The 20,939-nt window shown below is 32.9% G+C and overlaps 1 protein-coding gene across 4 annotated transcripts in view; it reads left to right on the top strand.

The window, feature by feature from the left end:
• LOC145276977 (cotranscriptional regulator ARB2A homolog) overlaps positions 1 to 20,939 on the top strand; it is an 82,886-nt gene that overhangs the window by 60,866 nt on the left and 1,081 nt on the right. For all 4 annotated transcript variants that reach the window (XM_080128543.1, XM_080128542.1, XM_080128541.1 and 1 more), the window contains 3 exons: positions 1,218 to 1,337; positions 3,181 to 3,285; positions 7,005 to 7,089. In XM_080128543.1, coding sequence (XP_079984669.1) covers positions 1,218 to 1,337; positions 3,181 to 3,285; positions 7,005 to 7,089 — 310 coding nt within the window. The remainder of the gene's footprint in view (positions 1 to 1,217; positions 1,338 to 3,180; positions 3,286 to 7,004; positions 7,090 to 20,939) is intronic.

The following is a 20,939-nucleotide window of genomic DNA, read 5'->3' as shown; positions in this document are numbered from 1 at the left end:
CAAGCCATGGTCATAGAACTGTTAGTAATAGACAAAAGCTACTTAGCTAATGCATAAAACTTAGAAACATCACGATAGTCAGCCAATACAGAACTTCGAAAATGTGACAGTGATACATATTCATTCGTGCAATTCTGAGGCAGCATGTTCAGCACTGCAGGCACAATGCAAAAGGAGATCGCCAGTACATCTGAGCTAACGCCAGTGATTATACAAAGGGTCTAAATGTGAAAGTATATCGTCGCAGGTTTGGTCTGTTCAGCCACAAGACAGGGTGGTATTTATGCATTGCGACGGGGTAAGAATCATGAAATTATCTGTAAGCAAAAGAAATAACTGTTACATTCCGGCAAGTAGGCAACAGATCTAATCCAAGCAGATCATATACTCCAGAGGGAACAGGGCTGTGACAGGAAATATGTAATATATATCTGATGGCATGATGCTGTAGATGCTCAAGAGAATCAGAGGATACCTTGCCAAATCGGGTGAACACTTGGGACTCGTATTCCAAGTGGAGACGAATCATTGCCAGATATTGTATGTAAAATCCAGCCAAGGATCAGACTTGACCAATCATTTTTCTGTGTTGACCAGGCACTGGTTGACAATGAAATATCAATTTCAGAATTCATAAAGTTTATTAATATCAGTGTGTGTATTATTTGGATTCAGCAGACTACTGTTCTTATCTTGAGTGTCGTTTTTACGTTTTAGTCGATGTAACCTCAGATCTTCTCCAGGTGTATCTTGCCGATCTCAGGGAATTTGGACAGAATTTTGAACGGAACAGCAAGAATATGTGCTGCAGTGGTAAGAGTACTTGGAAAAATCAATTGTAAAAGTGGCCTTCTCCTGAAGGTTGACGGTGCAGTTCTCAACGTGGGCGACCGAAAAATACAATTACAAATTACTAAAGATCTCTATCCAATCATGACTGACGGAACGAGAGCATGCTACCCTCATGAAGTAAATGAAGGGTTCCGTTCAAAATTCTGTCCAAATTCCCAAGTTCGACAAGATACACCTGAAAAAGGTCAGAGGTTGCATTGACTGAAACTTAAAAATAGCACTCAAGATGAGAACAGTAGTCTGATAAATCAAATAATATGAATAACCAATCCTTATCTCAAAAATTCAGAAACATAATATCAGTTTATTTATTTAATATATATATATATATATATATTTATTTTTTTTTTTTTTTTGTCTTAAAGGAAAATGGCAATCCTACACAGCACATGCTTTATGTTTGGAGAAATTTTGTACAGAAAGCTCGAGCCAAACATGTTGCCTTTGTTAGTCACAGTTATGGCGGAATCGTTACAGTAAAAGCTGTAAGTATTCAAGCTTCTCTCATCATTTACATCGATGTACAAGGGATTTTAAAAGGGGGGGGCATTTCATATTACTAAAGACATTTTCTTTTTACATGCTTATATTGCTTTGACTCGTTTTATCGCATATCAACCTTTTTTCATGAACGTACAAACCTCATAAAACGTTTACACAGAACTCCTCTTATTACTATCATGAAAAGATCTTTCCTTCCTCCCTCCATATATCTAGCACTAAGCAGAATTTCCACAGACATAGCTTCTTTACAAAGGCTTCCCATCTGTAAAACACATTATCATGAAACTGCTTCCTTGCAAGTTACAACAGTCATCTTCAAATTTAATGTTATGTCTAACTCAGAAGCAATTTCTCAAACAGTTCTGCATGGATTGTCTTCGACTAAGGCTCTTAATTGATCGTTGTCAACATCCAATGGCAGACCACTACGTTTGTCATCTTCAAGACTCTCATTGCCACCACAAAATTTCTTAAACTACCATTGTGCTGTGCATTAAATTGTAGTTCCTGGGCCAAACGCTTCGTTTATATCATAAGCTGTTTCAGCAGCTTTTCGGTCTAGCTTTAATTGAAATAAGAGAAATTATGTGAATTTGCTTTTTTTCCATTTTGTAGTCAACGTTCTGAAAAGACAAAATTGTTTAAAACGATTGCAATTTAAATGATTAGATAGAGAGAAAAATGCTCTTTAAAATATAAAGTAAAGGTATTATAATAAAAACTTATTTGAAAATACATCCTTTGAAATTAAAAATTCTGCGAAAACTTTCTCAACTTGAATAAAAAAAAAAATTTTTTTTTTTTTTATTAAATTCAACAGTGATTATAAGTTATAAAGATGAGAGGCTATGTTATTGCTTATTAATATTGTAAAATAAAAATATTCAATTTTTATCATAGTGTATCAATAATTTTGTCCTCTTCTATTGTTTATTTTTTCTCATTAAGTAAATTTAATATATTCTTGGGAGTCTTAATTTTTAAAGCTGAAAAAAGAAAAAAAAAAAAACTTTTAAAATACCAGTCTATCATTGAAAAATTCCTTTACTTGTAAATTTATTTTTCTCTTGCAATCACTGCATTAGTTTGCTTCCAAGGATTTATGCTAGTTCTAATATTATTGTAGAGATCATCAGTTGTTTATCATGAAACTTTTTCAGGTATATATATATATATATATATATATATATTATGATACAAGGATAAAATTTTAAGAAATGATTGAAATATTCATGAGTGTACGGAGAATTTTGTTGTTAAACTGCATACTAACACTAGGAAAAATGTAACTCATTGGGTTACCTATTGAGTTTGGCTTAAATCATTGGAATCGAGGGGGGAAATGAATTTTCAGAACCAGATAAATAGACAAAATTAGCTTTTTCTTTGCTAACTATACTGTCTTTCTTTCTCTTCAACCACAGGTTAAATTGAATTACTACATGTGATATTCTCATTTATAATGGACTATTCTAACTTTTTTTTTTTTTTAACTTTCAACTGGATAAAGCTAGAGTAACAGACAACATACATTAAGAGAGGGTGAAAATGATAAAGTTAGTAAGAGATGAGTTATTTGCAAATGATGGGCAATTAAAATGGAAGTTTTGTCAAATGTAACCAAATCTAAAAACTGACCAATATTTTAATCACAAAAAAATACATAAGAAAATGCCTTAGAGAAATAAATGTTGATTGACTCAACTTCAGTATAATAATAGAAAGTAGATGTGAAAGAAGACAGATTTCTCATTAATTATCATTAATATGGAGAAGAGAATCTGATTTATTTCCCCCCTTTTTTTTTTTTTTTTTTTCTATTAGGCAATCGAAAATCCAGATTTCCAATCGCGTGTATTTGCTGTTGCATTCACTGATTCTATCCACAACGATTACGTGAATGATGATTTGGAGAAATTTTTCCAAGAGGTTTGTAGACAAATATACTGGAATTATTTTATATATATATATAGTCTCGATAGTTTTTCAACCTTGAAAACTATATAAAAAAAATGAAGTATGGCGTAGTTTGGAAGGAAAAAATATAAATAAATAAATATTTCCCCCTGCATATTTTAACAGTATTAATTAATCTTTGAGCATTTGGATTTAAATCTAAATAAAATAGCCATTTTGCAATTGACATCCTAGAGAGAGGATTTATTTCTCCACTGACGATGGGTTATTACCCGAAAGGACCTTTGGAATTAAATACCACCCACAGTTAAAATTCAGGTAGATAAATGAATAAATATATATTAAAAAAAAAAAAAAAAAAAAATTTAAATAAATAAATAAAAAAAATATTGAATTATTTATTATTCATATATTTATTTATCTTCTCACGACTGTACATTCCTGCATTGTTTTAGCCTTCTAAAAATATCTTATATAAAAAGTTTTTTTTTTTTTAATTTTTAGTCTTTCATTGGAAAATTATTTTGTTAGTAAGTCATTTCACAATAGTCCTAAGTTTTCAGGGGTCATCAGTTGTTTAACTGAAATGCTGTTTCAAAACAGTATATTAAATCTTGGCTCCTCAGCAGTGTTGATCAAACACAGCCTTTCACACAATACACGTAAATATGTTTTAATTTATACATAATTCATATTTATGATTATAGAGCCAATTTTCTATTGATTATTTTATTGTAGTGATTTCAAAAATTTTAAACAAAAAAAAAATGACTAAAGTGCCATCAGCTAGAATCGAAACCAACTTACCCAAGGACACATGCATATCAAAACTTTATAAATTAATGCAGTTTAACGATTAACTGTATATTTGTGCATGTGTAGACTTACACCTGCCAAGTCCTATTTTTTTATTTTGACACCTTAGCAGCTCTTTTGTCCAGCTGAAAAACAAATAAAATTTGTTCAACAGATCCGAATACCATATATACCAAGTTTAAAGCCTGTAGATAAAAAAATTGATAGACTGTTCTGTACACACAGACAAGGTCCCTTGCTTACAGAGTTGAAACCAGACGTTCTAGGAGCCAGTTAAATTCATGAAAATGTTAGGAGTTTGATTTGTATTTTTTAATCTTCGAAAAACCAACAAGCATTCTAAACATTGGAAAACTTTTAAACTAAGAATCAAAGTTGGAGTATGATATTTTGGAATTTAGAAGTTAGAACTTTTGGAATCGTCGGAGTTGATCTTTATATCTTCTAACTCTGTAATCCTAGTGAATCCTTTATTATTACTATCGGAGACTTATAGTGTTGACGTTTTCTCGCCTGTGTCTGTATGAGATGATAGCACAAAACGCTAATTAGACACTTAGTTGCACAAAGCATTGAAAATAAGGTCCTTAATATATCCAAACATTAAAATAGTTTTGTGTTAAAGTAAATACAGGTAATATTAAGTCGATTACCTCCATTTTTACATTAAATGACCTTATTTGATTGGCCCAGACATTTGGAGTATATCCAATTACTGGTTCACTCAAATTGACAGCAAAAGACTAACATTTTGTCTAAGCCTTTCTTTTTTTATTCTATTTATTTATTTTTATTTTTTTTTTTTTTTTTATATTATAGGTCTTTCTTTTAACCTAATAATAATAATTGGAGTCCAAATGTATAAAAAAAATTGTGTTAAAGAGTTATTTCCCCTCTGATATTAAATTTTGAAATTTAATTTGTGTGCGTCTATATTATAAACGAAAAAAATATTGAATTTCAAGTGAAACAAATAGTACCTATGTAATTGTCATATTTAAAATAACATATCAAAAATTTACGGTAAATTATGAGATAGAAAAATAATTATTAATGTAGAAATAAATTTGTGAAATTAAGCAAAATCACAGTTACAGTAGGCATGTCAGAATTTGGGGGGAATTTTTTTACACCCCTAACAAAAAACTGAATAAAATATAAAAAACTCGTAATTTCTCTTTTTAAAGTAGGTTGTTTATTTTCTTTATGGAATATACTTCTAAAATAAACTATTAAAATCGTTTAAAAAATAATAGAAATATTATTTTAAAAAACAGTGTTTACAAAGTGCCGGCACGCCTTCATGCAGCGATTTTGTTTACATAATGAGATCAATTGAATTTTACAAGTTAATTTTTTTTCAATTTTTTTCACTTTAAAAATCTATCAAAATTTTTCTATTGGTTCAATTTTTACGATATTCTCAGATTCATGTGAAATTATATGCTCTTTCCAATAAACCGAATATAATATTCTAGACAAGGATTTTTTTTTAATTCCCCCCCCCCCGCCATTTTGAAATGACTATTAAAATGAAAATAATTAATTTTCTCACCTCAAATTTATATATCACAAATTGAAGATAAAAGATCAATAAATAAAATAAGCTAATTTAAAACAAACAAAAAAAAATGCAGTTATTTGTAAATTTACCTGTAAAGTCCAAAGTTTAAAACCTTTTAAAAACTAGTGAATTTTTTTTTTTAATGAAACCTTATAATCTTATATTGCACATAAAGTTTAATTTTATTATGAAAATGATTTCTATTTCATTCAATGTTTTTAGATATTTAAAAAAAAAAAAAAAAAAAGTATATTTAATCAAAAACTCATGTATTTCTTTGAAAAAAGAAAAAAAAATTCGACTTTTTTTTTTTTTTTTTTAAGGCAAAAACTTATAAGTAAAATGTGACTAGTTTTCAGCTATGGAGCCACAAATTTCTTCAAGCGCAAAGCTAGATGGCTAAAGCGAACGTGTGGTTTTTATGTCCTTCTATTCATCCGTTGTTCAAAACAAAATGAATAGCCGGTTCGACGTTTGGCTAAACACCGTAATAATGTTTACGTAATGGTGGGGTTTCCAAATACTTGTTTAAAAAAATTCATTTAAAAAAATACATTGAATTTAAAATATAAATATGGATGGATAAATTCTTAACAATGAAGAATGGAACTACTTATTGAAGAGTATTTTTTATAGGTAAGTGATTTTTTGGCATTTATGTATACATATATTTTATCAAAGCAAGTTAAAATATGTTGATTTTCTTTAAATCTTTTTTTAAAGCAAACTGATTTAAAAAAAAAAAAAAAAAAAAAAACATTGCATAATTTGCTATTAAACCTGTTATTTTTTTTTAATTTGGTCTTTGCTCCTTTAATTGAAACATACAAAATTAGGGTTTGAATTATATTTTTCAAGTAGTTATAAGCTTTGAAAGTTTAATTATTAAAGTTCTTATCATTTTTAATGGACGCTTCTGATACACTTAGGAAAAAAAAAAATAAGAAGTTGGCAGAGGAGATAATTAAGTTCTATTTCTTACGTCACATAATGGACATAAATCAAAATGTCGGACAAATTTTATTCCTCATATAAACTTTATCAAAAACTGTTTTTCATTGATAATTATTTTTCTATCTTTTCGTTTTCTGTAATGTTTGGATAGGTTACTATTTGTGACATGGCAGTTACATACATGTCATTTGTTTTACTTGAAATTCAATATTTTTTGTCAAAAAAACAAAAAAAAAAACAAACCTTAATCTGAAATTCGAAGTTGAGAAACTTGAAAGAAACGACTCTTTGTTTTGCATATCTTCCGATCTAAATTAAATTGATAAATTAATTTATAAGCAAATTTAGATTTTTTTCATTTCATTTGTTTTAATTTATCTTTTGTCTGCTTTTGTAGAAAAGTCAAAATTGGGTTTCTAGTGATGAGCCACTAGATACGAAAATACCTTCACATTCTTGCATCACACCCAAAGTTTCAGCAGGTCAGTCAGAAATCATCTTTTGTCTTTTATAATCAACTAATATGTATTCTCTATTATAAAAAGAAATGTTCATTTTATTTATTTTGAAATAAAATGACGGGACTATTAAAACTAAAAAATATTCTTTCCAGTATAAGATGACCCACAATAAATTTATGTTCCATGAGGAAAAAAAAAAATGTATACCTGCCCTATCTGGGGAGGCCCAACATCAGTTCTTTCTCAGAATTCCCTCTATATTAAAAAAAAAAAAAAAAAAAAAAAAAAAAAAAAATCTGTATGATGTACATACCTGTGACAAAATGAAAATATCTTATACCAAAAATCACATAAATTGATTAAGTAGTTTTATTTTTAAATTAGAAAATTCAATTTTTTAAATATCTGAGAAATGATTGTCACGTCTGCCATTTTGAAAAAGTCAATAAACAAAGGGAGCTAACTCAAAACTTGCGAGAATTATGTTGAATTCCCATTAATTACTTTAAAATGATTTTCTTTATAAAAATAAAACTACTTGATCAATTTATATGATTTCTGGAATATGATATTTTCGTTTCAATATGAGTATGCACGTCATACAAATTTCTTATTTTTTTAATAGAAGAGGAATTCTGGACAAAAACTCCAACATTTTACAAATCAGTTAATTAGAATATACAAGTTTATAAATGTACCTTATTATCACATGCTGATCTCTGATCCTAAGCTCACCGTTTTATTTCACCTTCTGTTGACCATCCCTTCATAACCGAGGACACTTTCAATTAATGTTTCATAGCAGCACGAAGAAACAATAAATCATTGATTTGAAACAAGAACCACTATTGACCATGTTGAAATGTTTGAACATAAATACAGGTACTTGTTTATTTTAATCAAGACATTAAAAAAATGAAAATATTTTTTTTTTAATTATATTGTACATATTCGTTATGGAATAAAGTTTTCATTAAAAAAAAAAAAAAAAAAAAAAAAACACTTAATTTGGTCAAATAGTTTTTTTTTTGTTTTTGTTTTTTATAGAGGAAAATCAAATTTTAATGTGATCGATCATGTTGCGGCCATCTTGTCTATTTCATGGACGAGAAGGGGTGCTTTTACACAAAAAAGTGACTAACAAAGGACAAAATTAAAAAGGAATTTAAAAGGACATAGAAACTCTAAAATAAAAAAAGACCTAAAATATTTATCTAAGTATTTTTTTCTGCCTATGTTTCAAAATAATCTTGTAAAATTTTGAAAAACTTTAAGCTGTGATTGGAGTTATCTCCCCTGGCCCTCCTCGTCTGCGAAATATGCAAGATGGATGCAGCATGATCGATCTCATGAAAATTTGATTTTCCACTAAAAAAAAAAAAAAAAAAAAATTGCTTGATTAAATTAAGTGATTTTTTTTTTTGAAAACTATTTCATAACAAGTACATACATTTTTCTTTTTTCAATATTTGCTTTTTAATGTTTTGATTTAACTAAAGTACTCAAATACTAAATGTTTGTCTACGACGTAACACTCAAATTCAGTTAAAAATCTTCTTTTTTATAAAAAATTAATCAAGTAGCTTTATTTTTATAAAGAAAATAAACTGAAGCAAATGAGCTTTTACAATGCCACATGTTAAGAATGGCTTTCTAAAATTGATTTGGAGTTATCTACCTTGTTTTTTCAGCATGGTTTTAAAATGACATTGCGAGATCATCTCTCCTAGTTTAGCCATATAATTTGATTATTTTTTTATTTAAAACTACTTGATCAATTTATGTGATTTTTGGTGCACAATATTTTGTTTCGTCATGGATACATACATTGTACAGATTTTTTTCGTTATAGTCAGCTAACATACTTCCTAACTTTTGGTGCATCTGCTACCGGTAGTGATGACAAGGCAAATCGGTTCCTTCACTTTTGTTTTTCAGTATTTCTATTGTAAAGTGATTTATTCAAATGCAATATAAGGAAAGGACATTATTGAAAATATACAAGAAAAATTAACAAAATTGTATGGATTTGCACTTTTAATAACAAAATTTTTAAAATAAGTTATTTTATTTGAAATTTTATACGAAATATGTTTATAAAATTACAAAAAAAATTTTTTTTTATATATAATCTGGTGCTACCAGATCAGGCTGCCCTGTGGCTTCCTGAGACGAAATGCACCTACATTGACGTTTTTTTGTTTTCTGATCTTTTGTAAAACTTAATTATGTTCTACAAAAACAACAGCCTATCTCCCTCCCCTTTTTATTTTACTTTTTCCTACCCTACTCCCAGTCCTGGATATGACCTTAAACTACATCCGATGGTGAGGTCCGGCTTACAGGCTTGGGGAGTGTGGAGCCACTTCTTAATTGCCATTGTTCCCAGGTCCACCCTGACCCGGAGTGGTAGTACCTGTTAGGGTCCCAACTATGGGTTAAATAGAAACAGATTTTAAAAAGGAAAAGAAACAACAAAAAAAAAGAAAAAGAAAACAAATATATTCTATTAAATTTTTTTTTTTTTGCCCTGTCGGTAGGGCATGAGAACAAACCGACTGCCCTCCTGCAGAGGGTAAAAATCCATCAATGGGGCAACCAGTCAGCCGTGGGTTGCTACCCGTAATGTCTTAGGATGTGATCCTGGTGATTGAGCGAACCTAGACCAGGATACATAGAAGTTTAGGCACCGCAACACATTACTTTGGCCCTTACTTCGACTGGACGGGCGGTCGGAGAGGCCCGATCCGACCAATCAGCCAGTCACGCCAAGCCCCACCATATATTGCCCATTCCAAAAACTCACTACTAACACAACGCATCCCCCCCCTCTCCCACAAATAACCCTACTCCCTAATATATGATGGAAAGCGGTGGCTGAGGGTTAATCGATTAGGTGTGAATATCGATGACGAGGCTGTAAACTCCTCAGGATTGCTACAGATCCCATAGCAATATCAAGAGAGAACAGATAATCATTATGATACCACCAAAGTCGGTTATATCATCATTGTATTCCTGTGGAGGCTGGGCGAATGGGTTTCCCCCCAGGCTCTTCCCAAATAGGACTCCGAGGTGGGTGGGGAACAAAGATGACGAAAAAAGAAAACAAAATATATGGCTTATTCCTCCCAAAAACCACCCAAAGAGAACCCACTCTGATGTCTCTGACATCAGTAGCTCTGAGGAAGAGACGATAAAACCAAGGAACTCAACATTCGTAGTAATAGAATCAATAGAGGAAACTCCTTTGAGCAAACTATCACCTTTTAAAATTGAAAGAAATCTTAAAACTTTAAAACCAAAGTCTATTAAAAAACAATTTAATGGCAGCCTACTAATAGAAACCCATAACGAAGAACAAACTAAAGAAACATTGAAACTAAAATTATTTGAAAACATCAAAGTCAAATGCTACAGACATCCAACCCTAAATACCTGCAAAGGAGTAGTGAAAAGCCACGAACTTGCACTTTGTCTTGATTTCCTCCAAGGGACAAACTTACAGAAACAGAATGTGTTAGATGTTCGTAGAGTCCAAATCAAAAAGAAAAAAACAGTGAGAAAATCGATACCAACACATATATACTAACTTTTGATTCCCTCACCATACTCAAAGAAGTGAAAGTTGGACGTATGAAAATAAATGTAGAAATTTATATTCCAAACCCCCTCCAATGCTTCAAGTGCCAGAAGTTTGGACACCATCAAGATCGGTGCACACGATTACCAGTGTGTGGAAGATGTGGAGAAAGTGGCCCACACATTGACTGCAGAAAAGATTTCAAGTGTGCCAACTGCCTTGAAAATCATGGCGCTGGCTCTAGATATTGTGAAATATGGAAAAGAGAAAAAGTGACCAAACTAAAACAAAGAATATATCCTACCCAGAGGTCAGGAAAATCATTGAAACTAAAACATATGCAGATGCAACTAAAAAAATTACTCCAATCAACATGGTCATATACATGTAACGGATACAACTGACAAGAAAATTGATGTCTTAAGCAAACTAATAAAGGAAATGAAAGAATTATTAGAAGAAATGAGGAAAATGAATAGTGCAATGTCTGCAACCAATCCAAGGATAATATTAAGTAAAGACACTACTGAACCACAAAAAGAAACAAAACCACAAACCATTTCTACAAAAACAACCGAACAACCATCAAACACATCACAAGCCAGAAAAGAATCAAAATCCCCTCCCAGACAAAAAAAGAAAAAAACAACCAAAAACAGGAAAAGAAAGATCCCGATCTATATCCCGAACAGGGACTCCGACAGAAAATAGATTTGAGGGATTGGAGACAATGGAAGTTGAACACAATTCCAAATGAACAAAATACTACAATGGAATATCAGAGGGATAAAAGCAAATCAAAATGAACTCACATTATCAATAACAAATATGAGCTCAGCACTTGTCTGTCTACAGGAGACCTTTCTGAAAGAAAATAATACCATCAACATAAAACACTACACATCTTACAACTACATAAATAAAGATACGGACAGAGCTTCTGGAGGCACATCAGTACTCGTGAAGAATGAAGTCCCTCAAAGACAAATAAATATAAACACAAACTTGCAAGCAATTGCAGTTTCAGTGACTCTACATAGAACTATAACACTTTGCTCAATCTACATCCCTCCAAAAGATACAATCAACGAAACTGAGATAACTCAATTAATAAAACAACTCCCTAAACCCTTTTTTTCTACTAGGAGATCTCAACAGTCACAATGTAATATGGGGAAGTAAAGAAACAAATAAAAAAGGAAAAGAAATAGAAAACATAATAAATAAAAATAATCTATGCCTCCTTAATAATCGAAACTATACCTATATGTACCCAGCAACAGGTACTTTCACCGCCATTGACTTTACCTTATGTGATCCTTCCATATATATGGACTATGATTGGAAAGTACACAATGACACCTGTAGGAGTGATCATTTCCCAATCATCCTGGAAAGTCTAAGTACTAGTACTGAACAAAAAACACCCAAATGGAACCTACATAAAGCGGATTGGGAAGACTTCCAGGAACAGTGCAAAAACCAATTAATTATCGAAAAGAAAGATGAAGATGACCATTTGAACTACTTCATTAAAACACTCACAAACATAGCAAATAATACCATACCGAAAACAACCAAAACCAACAATCACAACAAACCTTGGTTCACAAAAGAATGCAGAAAAGCCATCAGAGCTCGACGAGCTGCCTTGAGAAAATTCGAAAAGTACCCAACAAGCGAAAATCTGGATTTCTTCAAAAACAACAGAGCAAAAGCCAGACGAATCATAAAGGAATCCAAAAGAACAACATGGAGAAATTATATATCCAAAATTAATGTGAATACCAAGGCAAAAACAGTTTGGAACATGATGAGGAAAATAGAAGGAAAGTGTAGTAGTACACCAATATCCCACATCTCTAAAGACAACAAAATATACACCGATCAAAAAGACATTTCCAATAACCTGGCAGATAATTTATCAAAAATTTCATCATGTGACAGACAAACAGAGAAATTCAAAAAGATTAGAGAAAAGGAAGAGAAGAAAATCCTATTTAAATCACAAAATACCGAAAAATACAACCAACCTCTTACCTTGCCTGAATTAAAAGAATCGCTAACCAAATCCCATGACACAGCTACAGGGCCCAATGAAATTCCATATGAAATCCTCAAAAAACTTCCAGAAACCTCAATGAAATACCTACTTGAAATTTTTGAATATTATATGGTCCAGTGGAAACGTACCTGAAACCTGGAAAGAGGCCACAATAATACTAATCCCCAAATCTGAAAACTCAAACATCCAATCCCAATCAAGTAACGTCTCAGATCCATTGAATTTCAGGCCAATAACTCTAACAAGCTGCATTTGTAAGACCATGGAAAGGATTATAAACAAAAGACTAATCTGGTTCCTGGAAACAGAATCTTATTACAGAATTTCAAACAGGATTCAGGAAAAACTGAAGTTCAATAGACCACATAGTCAGACTTGAAACCTTCATCAGAGAAGCCTTTGTAAGGAAGGAACATTTAACAGCAGTGTTTTTTTGCCGTGGAAAAAGCCTACGATACTGTGTGGAAGTACGGTGTTACAAGGGATCTGAAGGCGCTTGGACTAAAAGGCAGAATGCCAATTTTTATTGAAAATTTTTAAAAAAAATAGACGGTTCAGAATAAAGGTTGGCACAGCTCTCTCGGACTTGAAGGAACAAGAGAATGGAGTACCTCAAGGGAGTATACTGTCAGTGACCCTGTTCAGTATCCGAAATTGCTCCCTATATGTGGATGACTTCCTAATATGCTGTAGATCTAGATAAATATCTATAATAGAAAGGAAGCTTCAATTGTGCTTAAACAAAGTAATGAGATGGACTGAAGAGAATGGATTTAGATTCTCCAAAAGAAAAACGAAATGCATGCATTTTTGCAAACTAAAGAAGATGCATAATGATCCTGTCCTAACCATGGAAGGAACGCCCATACCCGTTACTGACCAGTACAAATTCTTAGGGATTATATTTGACAAAAAGTTAACATTCCTCCCACACATAAACTATCTGAAAAAAAAAAAAAAATGTAACAAAGCTGTAAATCTTTTGAGAGTGGTAGCACATACCGATTGGGGTGCAGACAGGGAAACACTCCTTAAACTTTACAGAGCACTAGTCCGCTCAAAGCTAGACTACGGTTGTTTCATATATGGATCAACCCGAACATCATATATAAAAAGCCTAGACCCTATTCACCATACTGGCCTAAGATTGGCCCTAGGAGCATACAGAACCTCCCCCGTGAACAGTTTATACACGGAAGCACATGAACCCCCACTAGATCTAAGGCGAGAAAAGTTAGCCCTTCAATATTTACTCAAACTGAAGTCTTGCCCAAACAACCCTGCATACCAATGTACCTTCTATTCTAAATATGAAGAACTCTTCAACATGAGAGGAAAAACTATCAAAACTTTCGGGCTCCGAATGAAGGAAAGCATTGAAGAATCGAAAATTCCAATCTCCAGCATTCACAACTTCATACTACCTAAAACACCCCCATGGACCATGAAACAAGTAGAAATAAAACTGAACCTAAACAAAAAGTCCAAATCTAGCACAAACCCTATTGAATACCACGACGAACTTCAACATTTAAAATTTCGATATTCAGACTACACCTTTATCTACACAGACGGGTCTAAAAGCAACAATCACACTGGATGTGCAGCAACATACCATAAAACCACAATGAAGAGAAATCTTCAAAATGAAGCATCTATATTCACTGCAGAGACTATAGCTATCGATCTAGCACTCAACAATTTCAGAGGAAACCACCAAAAACTTCATCATTCTCACAGATTCTCTATCAGTCCTATTATCTATACAAAATCAAAAACAAGAAAATCCACTAACAACAAAATTAATAGAAAAAATCAATATCTTTTCAACCACTAAAAACATTATTCTTGTCTGGATCCCCAGCCATGTGGGGATCAAAGACAATGACAGGGCAGATACAGCTGCAAAAAAATCTTCTCACCTTCCAACTGACAATTTTAAGATTCCACATACTGATCTTAGACCCCAGATAAAAGTATACATACAGGAAAAATGGCAACTGCGGTGGAGTCAGCAAGAGGGCAGCAAATTATACTCAATCAAACCTGAACTCAAGGAACGATGTCCGGACATCAAGAGATCACGCCGAGAAGATGTGATACTGACTCGGCTGCGCATAGGGCACACCAACTTTACTCATTCTTATATATTAAATGGAGAATCGGCGCCAGAGTGCATCCCATGCCAGGAGACACTCACAGTAAAACATATCCTAGTTGGGTGTGATGACCTCACCCTAACTAGAAAACTATATTATACAGAAAGCAATATGGAGGACCTTTTTGAAAAGGTCAACTCAACAAATATTCTAGCATACCTAAGGAAAGTAAATTTATATAAGAAAATTTAAGGAAATTTAAAGTCACCCAAATATACACATCCATGTATAAATACATTTAATTTCTTAGTTCGATTCTATAAAAAAAGTGAGGAAAGGCTGAAAAAGTCCCCCCCCCCCCAATAAAAAATAGTTTTAAAAAAAAGGACTCCGGCATTAAATGACCACATAGGTTGATATGCCGTAAAACCAATCAATCAATTATTTATATAATAAATATGTTTATGAAAGTATAAAACTAAAATTATTATAATCAAAATAAAAAATGAAATTAAAAAAAAAGAAAAGAAAAACAAGTGTTTTCAATAATTCTTAATTAAAATAAGACAGAAAAACTTTTCAATTATTTATTATATAAAAAAAAAAAAAAATGATCCGAAAAACGTTTAAAAAAAAAAAAAAAAAAAAAAAAATATGTGCACAGGTAAGGTATAGGCGTGAGAAAAAAAGTGAAGGAACCGATTTGCCTTGTGATCGTTTCTGGTAACACACATCAGAAGTTAGGAACTACGTCAGCTGACTATTATTACGAATTTTTCTTTATTTTTGTTTTTCATAGGGAAGGGGGGGGGGCGTCTGAATAAGCACCAATAAATCGATATTGCAAAACAACCGTTATATTAAAAAAAAATCCCCCCCCCCCCCAAAAAAAAAAAATTAGTCAGTCTAATATCATTGATCAATAACAAATTTGTTGTCTGCATTTGTTCAACTGATTTAGGACGAATCTGATTTGCTGAATCCAAAAATAATATTGGTTTCGCTCAATCAGATTACATTTTTGAGCTATGGATACATAGTTTTTGTTTTTTTTTTACATTTTTGTTCACATTGATTGGAAATAATTTTAATGACAAGAAGTACTTGGGTCCGATAGTTCTTGGTAATTATGTTGAAAAGGGATCAGTTTGAAGTCATAAAACTTCAAAATCTTTAAATAATTGGTGCTCAGCATACACAAAGAAAGAGTGGCCTGTGCAGGAGGAATTTGTGCCTTTTAAAGAAAGTAACGTCATCAACAACCCTCTGGTAGACTGAGTACTCTTCCCACTGTTGCACATCAAGCAGTTCACCAATTCTCTAGACAAGGATGATGACTGGTTCACTTACTTGTGCCAGACTTTTTCCAGGATTGACCAAGGAGAAGTTGAAACTATGTAGAACTTAACATGCCGACTGCTTTCAGGAATCTAGGTTGGACTGGCTTCCTGAGAACCTGGGTTCAATGAATAATAAGCAGGGAAGAGATTCCATCAGTACCTTGAAGAGACAGACTAGCTATCAGGGTCGTTGCGACATGATCATGATAGCTGACCAAGCCCTGAAGTTTGAACAATGGTGAAGCAGCATGCAATTTACATGTACTTATCTTTTATCAATGCCTACCATTCCGTTTACAGTAATCGATGTTTCTATCAGGTAATCAATATATGTTGTTGGAAAAATATTTTTACTATTAATACATATCATTCTGAATGTTTTTGACAAAAATCAGTTGTTTATGTCACAAAAGGTATAATCAATTTTGACATAAGATCTAGTAGATTTTTTTCAAATCAACTTAGCACAAAAGCCTGACCTGATGGAGAGAAATGGATGCATTTCTGATTTGCTGAATCCAATTCAATTCAGCAGTGCAAAAATACCCCCCCTTTTTTTTTTTAACAAAGGAGTCACCACTTATCAAAACCTGGAAGCCACTCGAGGATAAGGGTTAATGTGTACAGAAGTCAATGGGAAAATATCGTAGTAATCATTAGTAGAGGAAATTTGGTAAATTGGATAACTTAAGGGGACGGCTCATCAAGAATTGTTCATGTTGGACTTGAAGACTGCCTGCATTCCAACTGACTACAATATGGCAAACGGCAGTTTCACAAGCATACAGTTCTAAGAAAGAAGCTTTGTTCATGGAATCTACATTTAGGTTTAGGCACAGATAAAGAGGGGGGGTCATTGATAGTGATTTCTTCAGCTAGACAAGTATTTTTCGTGAAAGTCAGGCAAGGGAAGACCATAGATTGGAGCTCAGATGAGCACTTGCCATGAAAATAACAATAAAACAGAGACAGACTCACAATGTCTCTTCTGTGGAAAAGAGGTTACAGGGAAGAGAAAAGGGCATCCCCCACTAGGCTACAAAGTCTATTTTGAACTCTCTCAAGGCAGGATATTTCTAGCAGCTCCTACTCAGATATGGCAACAGTACTCCATCCTTGGACGTACTTGGCTTTTATACAGGTAGAGAATTGCATCAGGAGTGAGATATTTACTGCTTCAGTAGAATGATCCCACCATTTTTCCAGCAGCCTTGGCAAGGATTTGATGTACATGTTCCGTTTCAGATCAGAAGTAAAGGTCAGACCCAGAAGCTCGTCAAAACATGAAACCTTCCCAAGACAAGAGCCATTCATTTCAATTGATGCCAGACGTGGATCAGAGCGTTGATTATGTAAAGATAGAAGCTTGGTTTTAGATGCATTAAAATTAACCAGCCACATCTTTCCCCATTGCACCACGTGCTCAAGATCAGAGGAGAAAGAGTCAGGGAGAACTTAGTTGTTTACAGCCTTTGAAGTGTTGCCATAGATGGTAGTATTGTCAGCATAAATGTCTATGAATGATCTTAGGATATGATTTGGGAGATCCTTTATGTAGATCAGGAACAGAGTTGGGCCCAGGATGAACCCCCCTGAGGGACTCCAGCATTATTACTGTGAGCTTCTGATTTCTGCCCATCAACGACTACTCTTCTGAACCTATCAGAGAAATGATTTAATAATTGAAAAGACATTTCCAGCTATACTGTAGCTGGAGATTTTGTGGAATAGACCTTTATGCCATTCCACATGTCAAGAGCAATTACTGTAGAAAGGAAGCCTTATACTGAGGACGTTTTCCAAGGTGTTGGGAAGCAATTCTCCTTAAGACAACGCTTTAACAACTTTGTAAGTATGGGTGCTAATTCTGGTTGAAGTTTTTTCAGCACTATAATTGGAACGCAGTTGCTGGAATGCCGTCAGTTGCTTTACTGGAATCGAGGTTTTGATTAGCTTGGCAACATCACGCACAGATATTTGTATGTCACATAGCGTGTTTCCAGACACAAGGAAATACAGGGAGGTGGCATCCTTGAACGTATAGGGTAGAATTATCTGAAAAGTTCTTAGCAAAGAGTTTGGCTTTGTCCGATGCTGACGAGATTACCTCAGGTCCATTGATGATAGTTGGGATAGAGCATGCACTTCTATTCAGGACTTTGTTATTTGCCAAAACTGGTTGGAACCAAGCTGCTGCTCAGGACTTAACGGACTAAGTATACAACTCTCTTGCGAAGCAATGGAAAAAGTGGTTTCTGTGCGCAATGTCAGCAGCACATTCTGGAGAGAACCATGGCTGACTGTTAGGTTTTGTCGGAATTTTTTGAAGGATACGAAACAGTCTATACTTACAATTAACCATTCTGTCAGGTCTGATACGATAGAGGACACATTCTTTAACATGGAACGCAGAGGTAGATTTGATATAAATGTATGGAAGCTATCACAGTCAGCCGTAGAGTATAGATATACTGTATGGTGGAGAGGTATGTCAGAGGACAGGTTACATTTTGTGTTTATCTTAACTGAGACAACTGAGTGGTCAGAAGATCCCAGTGGAGATAGAACAGAGGATGAACATAGCTCAGGGCAAGTTATAAGAAAAAGGTCTAGGAGACTTGCATACGTACCATCAGTGTTGGGCACACAGGTGAGTTTGTGAACAATCTGAGTTAGGTTATAAGTAGGGCTATGACAACAGCATATTCTTTTCCTTGTTTTGATTCTCAGGTATATATCCATCTTATGGTAGAGTGATGTGGTTCTCAGTTGATTGTTTTGACTCTCGAGTATATATCTGACACAATGAAAAGAATATGCTGTTGTCATAGCCCTAGTTATAAGCAATGTAGAAATCATAACAGAATCTCCCCTCATCATCTGTCTTGTTTGAGTGGGTTAACCATTCCACATTGTGAACGTTGAAGTCTCCACAGTTGTAGAAATTTAGACAATGTTGAAAAAGTAAAAAATTGTTGCCTATGATAATCTGATATCACATTTGCATGAGCCAGTGGTTCTCAAGCCTTTTTTTTTTTTTTTTTTAATTTTTGTGGTGCACCTCTCAAAAAAAAAAAAAAAAAAAAAAAAAAAAATGTTTTTTTAAATACTTACCAATGTTTATTTTTATGGAAAATGTAAAGTTTAACTTGAAATAAGGTTTGTTTGACTTTGCTGTTAGTGCAAGCAATGAGACCAACAATCACATCTTTTCATATAAATAAAAGGCGAAATGTGCTTGATAGTTTTTTTGTTGTTTTTTTTTTTTTTTACTTAAATTTATTTGTTCCATTTTTATATTTGATTAAATATTTTGGTGCTTGTGCAATATATTTCAAACAAATGCATTTCAGATAAAAAAAACCCGATTATCTACTTGTGTGATGTCAAATCAGTATAAATTCTAAAAATTACGAAAAATGATCCAGCAGATGTGCTAGACTTCTTACAAAAAATAAATCAGACTACCGGTTTGCTATTTTGAAAATGGTAGATGTTCAAGAATTACAATTATTTTGTGAAAATGAGCGATTGCAGTTATCTCCCCTGAATTTTGTAAAAGTCTTCAACATTAAATTGATAAAAACTATAATTCAGAGAATTGTATTTTTACTTGTAATTATTTTTCTACAGAATTTTTTTTTTTTTTTTTTTTTGCCTAATTTTGGAATTTATACTAATTTCTACACGACACGTAAATTAAACGTGTAAATGTTTTTATCCGAAATGTGTTTAAGATCCCATTATACTGCAGAAACACCACTATTTTTAAATAAAGTAATCCATTTGTTGCTTGTACAGTATAATTTAATTTCAAATACTGATTTTTACCTAAAATACATTATGTGCTTGTGTTATGTCAAAATTAGTATTTAAAAAAAAAAAAAAAAAAAAAAAAAATTTAAGAATCCAAAATTATGAAGTAGAAAAATAATTACTAGTACAAATAAAATTTATCTAAATTTTTTTTTTTTTTTTTTTTGTTTTGTTTAAATCCCAAACAAAACACTGTGCCACTAAGTCGTAAGGGGGCTAATGGTTGGGACCAGATTTGCAGGGATACTATGTAGGGAGTTGGGCAGTGAGATGTCTTCACATTACACTTGAACTTCTGCATATCAGTACAGTCAGGGAGAGAATTCCAAAGTCTAGCAGTTCAAGAGAAGCTATTTGAGTAGAAGGCATATACAGATCTCTACAGTATAGAGGTGGGATTTTGCAGGTTATCAGGGGTATTAATATCAAGGGGGTGGATACTAGTCCTTTGAGTTCATCTAAGGACTTCCTATTAAAGTACTTGTAAGATAGGCACAGTGATGCCACATTTCGGTGATCGGACAGGTTGGAGTTTGGCTGACAGTACAAGATCTATTTAAGTTGACAACTCCTTTTTTTTAACCCTATCTAGGAGCAAGAGATTAGCAGATGCACCAATATTCTAGGCATGGGTGAATAGTGGCTTTGTAGAGATACAGGATATTCTCATGTGAATAACCTTATAGCACAGTAGAAAGATCCCACTTTTTTCTCGGCAGCCTTGGCAACTACCTCAATGTATTTGTTGCAGTTCATGTTTGTGAATGTTAAACCTTGGAGCTTGAGGGAAGTACTTTCATGTAGTGTATTATTAGCCATGGCAATCGGTGGTTTCTTATAATTATTAAACGAACTAAGCTTAGTCTTGGCAGCATTGAACGTTGTCACCCAGTTTTAGTCCCATTTCACTTCAGAAATTGCAGAAGCAGAGATACTATGTAGGGAGTTGGACTCGAGGGAGAAAGTTT

Source organism: Euprymna scolopes, chromosome 5, assembly GCF_053919585.1.
Source record: "Euprymna scolopes isolate OS-2025 chromosome 5, ASM5391958v1, whole genome shotgun sequence".
Classification (NCBI taxonomy): Eukaryota; Metazoa; Mollusca; class Cephalopoda; order Sepiida; family Sepiolidae; genus Euprymna; species Euprymna scolopes.
This window is presented reverse-complemented; position numbering and strand designations above follow the sequence as displayed.